At 40.4% G+C, this 4,996-nt stretch overlaps 1 protein-coding gene across 1 annotated transcript; it reads right to left on the reverse strand.

The window, feature by feature from the left end:
* Window positions 1-324: 324 nt before the first annotated feature.
* LOC139741462 (cyclic GMP-AMP synthase-like receptor 1) lies at window positions 325-2,498 on the reverse strand. The gene is made up of 2 exons (XM_071652047.1): window positions 1,825-2,498; window positions 325-1,001 (listed from the first exon to the last, which is right to left on the reverse strand). The coding sequence occupies exons 1-2, from the start codon at window positions 2,474-2,476 to the stop codon at window positions 325-327; spliced, it is 1,329 nt and encodes a 442-aa protein (XP_071508148.1). The 5' UTR covers window positions 2,477-2,498.
* Window positions 2,499-4,996: the final 2,498 nt, after the last annotated feature.

Genomic DNA, 4,996 nt, shown 5'->3' on the forward strand with positions numbered 1-4,996 from the left:
GAGGGAACTATTGATTTTTAAGTATTTTTAAGATTTTCCTCTTTTTTTTTTTCCTTTCTTTCTTTTTTTTTTTTTTTTTCACGAACCAAAAGGCCCCCCATTTTTTGCAGCCTCGGTATACTACTGACCACATACATATCTATGTTCATGAGGTAGGTATGTAAATGTAGCATTAAAGTGTAAGAAAATGACACTGACAATACTGGACCTTTATGACTGGGAATAATTTTTTCATTGATAATGATATCAAAAGTGTAACACCTAGGTTTGGAAAAGCTGTGGTGTAACACTGGTTTCTTTGACGTCTATTCATGGCTATGATGATCATCTACTTGGGGCACCATCAGATCGGCCACGTTCATGGTGAAGGAACTGTGTCTTCTTGGGATTCTCCACAATGTCACTGAGTATGGCTTTCAGTTGGTGGACCACTGGCTTGAGGTCTTCTGAGTTGTCCAGGATGTTGACGGAGGGCAGGAAGTAGTGGCTGCACACTCCCGCCTTCACCGCAGCGATCAGCGCCATGAAGAGATCGACGAAGGCGCGTCCGAGTTTGTGGGGCGCCCAGTCGTCCTCCAGTGGGTACTGGGTGCACTGGTGGAGGAACGAGATCGTGACGAGGCGCGGGGTGATGGGATGGAAGTCTTCCTGGTTTTCCTCACACAGAGAGCGCATGGCGAGTACGACCGCAGCACGACATGATGACTGGGCATCCATCTCTTCTACCACTGACTGCGAGAGGATCTTCTCACTCACAAAAAAGCACATAGACCACAGGCGGAAGGCGTCGTGACCAGGCGGGGGTCGCGCTGCGTACACATAGAACTTCTGCTTGACCCTCGTCATTCTGGCATAGTCCAACCACTGGTTTGGCCTGGCAGTGCCCGGTGGACCCCAGGCCTGTATGCTCTTGGGCCACCATCCTCCCAGCTCTAGGACTGGAACAAGGTCTATGGTGTATTCCTCTCCACTTAGAATGACATGGAGCCTGACTAACGAGCCTGTAAAGAAACAGAATTTGAACAATTATAACATGATAAGAAAGACTCTAGTGGGACATGCCTGCACAAGGACAGTCACACTGTCCCCACACATCAACAGAAATGAGCGAGTGCAGACACTTCCACTGTATGACTAATAAGAAGATTCAACATTTTTGATCAACAGCAAATTATAACTTAAAAAGCAATACACATGAGTATCGACAAATAATCATATGAACAGGATCACTCTTTTGACCCATTGCTGGGAAAGAATCTGAGATGAAATACTGTAAAAGTGGAAATTTTCGCGGTGTTCAAATTTTCGCGCATTTCGCGCAACCAGAAACAAGCGCGAAAATAAAAGCACGCGAATATTTTTGCTTGCCATATGTGCCTGTGCTTGATGTCTTGATTCCGCAGAATTAAAAACACGCGAAACTCTTCCGACCAGGCCAAGCGCGAAAAATTAGTCACGCGAAAATATCCACTTTTACAGTACTGCATGCTCACATCACAACAAAGTATGGTCAATTGATACTTTTGTGTGACTCCACTCACATTTTCCATCATCTACTCAGCAGTACTGCGTGGTAGTGGTTTGATATAAATAGACTCTAATCTGTACATCTTAATTTCTTTAACTCAAAACATGTGTTTTCTTTCATAAGTTTACCATATTTTTGTCAGATTATACACTTGAATCTAGTCTACATCAATACATTAGATGACATACACGCTGTATGCTCTTTGTAACACTAACAGAAAGGTAAATATCGGTACAACAAGAGATACAGAAACAGGTTTAAAACGTTTTGTTTATCTTTCCAACACTAAAACAGACCTTCTCTTTTCACAGAAATTTCGTAGATGGTGGGCTCCTCCTCCCAGACACATTCAGCAAGTAGAATCTCTATGCTTTCCTCCACAAGGCTGAAGAACCGTTTGATAACCTTTCCCGGGGAAAGGAATGACCTGTTTGCAAAGTCCAGACTTTCACGCTGTGCTGACGACACATCGTCCTGTTTGATGCTCAGCAAATCGTGGGTCAGTGATTTTGAAGCATCCGTGAGGACATACCCAAACCCAGGAAGCGGTGATATGTAAGGGTTATCGCAGGCAGCACTATCGAGAAAAGCTGACGTGAATTGCTGCACGGCTAGGTTCTGATCGTCTTCGGGGTTTGATATGCATTTCGACGTCAAGAGATTCGATAAAACAACTGCGATGTCAACCCGGTATCGCTCACGGTAATTCAAGCCCACGAGATCGTGAGCTCCATCAAGTGACTTCAATCCCCGATACTTGTCACAGTCGCACCGAAAGCGATCATCAATCTCACCCACTCTGTTCAAGATCGGGATAATTATACGATTAAGTATGGCAAAATGAATTCGCTTTATCTCCTCCTGTCTTGGAATGACATGATACTCGACGTGATCCTTCAAAGCATTTGATAAACTCTGCTTACTATGCGACTTTTTCTTCGATGCCATGTTGTATTCCACGAGTTGTTTACATCCAGTCTCATGGCTACCCAACGCTGCGATTGATGGCCAATGCAATGTATGGTATCTTCAAATACCAAAAGCCAAATCATCGCCATTCAATTCTTATACACTGTAGGGCCTACTGCGCAAATAGCCCGACCAGACGCCGTATATAGGGCTGATGTGTTTCACTGTGCAAAGAGCTAAATTAGTAATGATTACAAAGGCCTAGTGAGAACGATCTAGTATATCCGTTATAATCTTCCCTGCCGATTATAGCAAGTATTAGAAATCAGTTTATTTCAAGTTGAATCAAATGGTTTGCCCACTAATTTTCGTCCAATCACTGATTGTCATTTCATCGCATCACTTCAACTGGATAGTATTTCAGTTTGTGAGTGTAAAACCCAAAGGAGTACCCAGGGAAGGGTGCAGGGGAGCTGTATGCATTTCGGTGAAACTGTGGAAAATGCGGCCCTATCAAACGGCGTCCAAGCGGAAAAAAAATAAAACAAAACAAAACATGCTAGGCCCTGAACACTTGTTTGCTATGCATCATTATGTGCCATTATAGGGCCTACACCCGGCCTAGAGATATATTATACCGAGGCTCTAGCACAATGTCCAGGATATACTCGCAATATAATAATATTACATGTATGTTATACTCGCCCCCACCAACAATACAATGCTTTTCTGGGAACCCTTTCTCTTACGGGTTCCTATCTTTAACTTTAAAACAGAGGACCGGTGCAACATAATTACATACGACAGGAACAGTATTTTCAAAATGTTGTGGTATCCCCATTCCCCCTGTATACATATGCACCTCGATCCTCCTCCTCCCCCTTGCCGTTCTCTTTCTCCCTTTCCTCTTTTTTTTTTCTTCTTAAGATTTCATATCACTTTCTCATCCAGAAATCGTTTCCCTTATATCTTTTTCTCTGTACAGGCTCTCCTGTCCTCTTATCTTTCCTTTAATCTATTTTTTCATTTTCATTAGATTTCACTTTTTACGATATATATTTCAAAGTTTGTTTGTTTTGGCCTACCTTTCTACCTTTTCTTCTTTATTGTTTGCTCAGAATCCAGTAAAGTGCTGTTATATTGCAAGTATTCATTTTCTGCAGTCTTTCATTATTATTGTGGAAACCAAAGGAAACAACCATAACGCCCTTTTGTTTCTGAATAATATGAACTATATAATATTGTATCATTACTACATAACTGAAATCACAAACATACGGGCTAGTACACGGTGACTAACAAATATTATTATTTTGACCCCATATTGTCTTCTAATTAAAAGCTGCATCTGCCGCATTATTAAACTTTATTTCGTTAGATATTCTTGTTCTATATGTTTCTGCATGTGCTCATTTGTTTGTTTGTTTGGTTGGTTGGTTGGTTGGTTGGTTGGTTGGTTGGTTGGTTGGTTGGTTGCTGGTTGGTAGGTTGTCTCACGGGTCAAGGGGTTGTCTGGCTGGCTGGCTGGCTGGCTGGCTGGCTGGCTGGTATAATTGGCTGGTTGGTTAGTATAGGCATATTGCTTGGTTGCTTGGTTGATTGGATAGTTAGTCGATTAGATGGTTGGTTTGTGAAAGTGAAAGCGGGGATTGTGACGTTTATAATTTTGGGCAATACGATGGTCATAATTACGGGGACTATTGAGAACTGAATCATTGAAAATAAAACAGAACGGATAGATAATGATCAATCGCTAAACGTAACAACTTTCGATATTCATGAAGATTCGAAAAGACCCCCGGCATGTAGCTACATGCAAACAGGGCACATTTTCAGATACTACCTTGTGCTACACCTTGGCTGGAGGACTTAAATACCACTCATCAGCGCTCATAGTTGATATCGTGTGGACAGTTTACCAACGAAGCGTGATATATACGTCAAAATGTGGTATATGAATTGATATAATATATTATAAAAGATTTGATGTTATATGATTTGGTGTTGTTATTGGATTGTTGTTATTTTTAATGAAAAAGTGAAAGTAGAGTTTCTGGAGAAGAAATTTATAAGGTGTGAGGTTAATTGGTAATGAAGTGAAAGAAAAGTATAAGAAATGTATAGGAGGGGAAGGTAGAGAGGGAGAGAAGAGGGGGGGGGGAGAGATGGAGAGAGGTCAAAGAGATCGACTTTGTAAAAGGCATAAAGAAGAAAAAATAGAATGAGATGAAGTTGTATTATCATGATAGAAATGTGTGTTTTGATTTCAAATATTGGATATTTTAATTTGTCTATAATATATAATGCATTTTTGGTCAATTTGTTTGTGATTATGTAACTGTAATTGTCGAGTGTGTTTTTACTATGTAAGATGTATTTACATGTTTTCTGTATTGTTCTTTGTCTTTGCCTTGTGTCTCCAGTTAAATCCAGGAGACAACCCAGGCCTTTAATGTTACATTGTTTATTCATAATAAAGAATGGCGAACAACAAATATATATAATTGTATATATATATATATATATATATATATATATATATATATATATATATATACA

Source organism: Diadema antillarum, unplaced genomic scaffold (genome assembly GCF_040938485.1).
Source record: "Diadema antillarum isolate AM-2024a unplaced genomic scaffold, OU_Dant_1.0 seq00000931_RagTag, whole genome shotgun sequence".
NCBI classification, from domain to species: Eukaryota; Metazoa; Echinodermata; class Echinoidea; order Diadematoida; family Diadematidae; genus Diadema; species Diadema antillarum.

What these genes read in the sequence shown, in the direction of transcription:
- LOC139741462 (XM_071652047.1), bottom strand. Translation starts at nt 2,476, where the DNA reads ATGGCATCGAAGAAAAAGTCGCATAGTAAGCAGAGTTTATCAAATGCT. An exon ending in AATTTCTGTGAAAAGAGAAG is followed by an intron (nt 1,002 to 1,824) that starts GTCTGTTTTAGT and finishes GTTTCTTTACAG; the next exon opens with GCTCGTTAGTCAGGCTCCAT.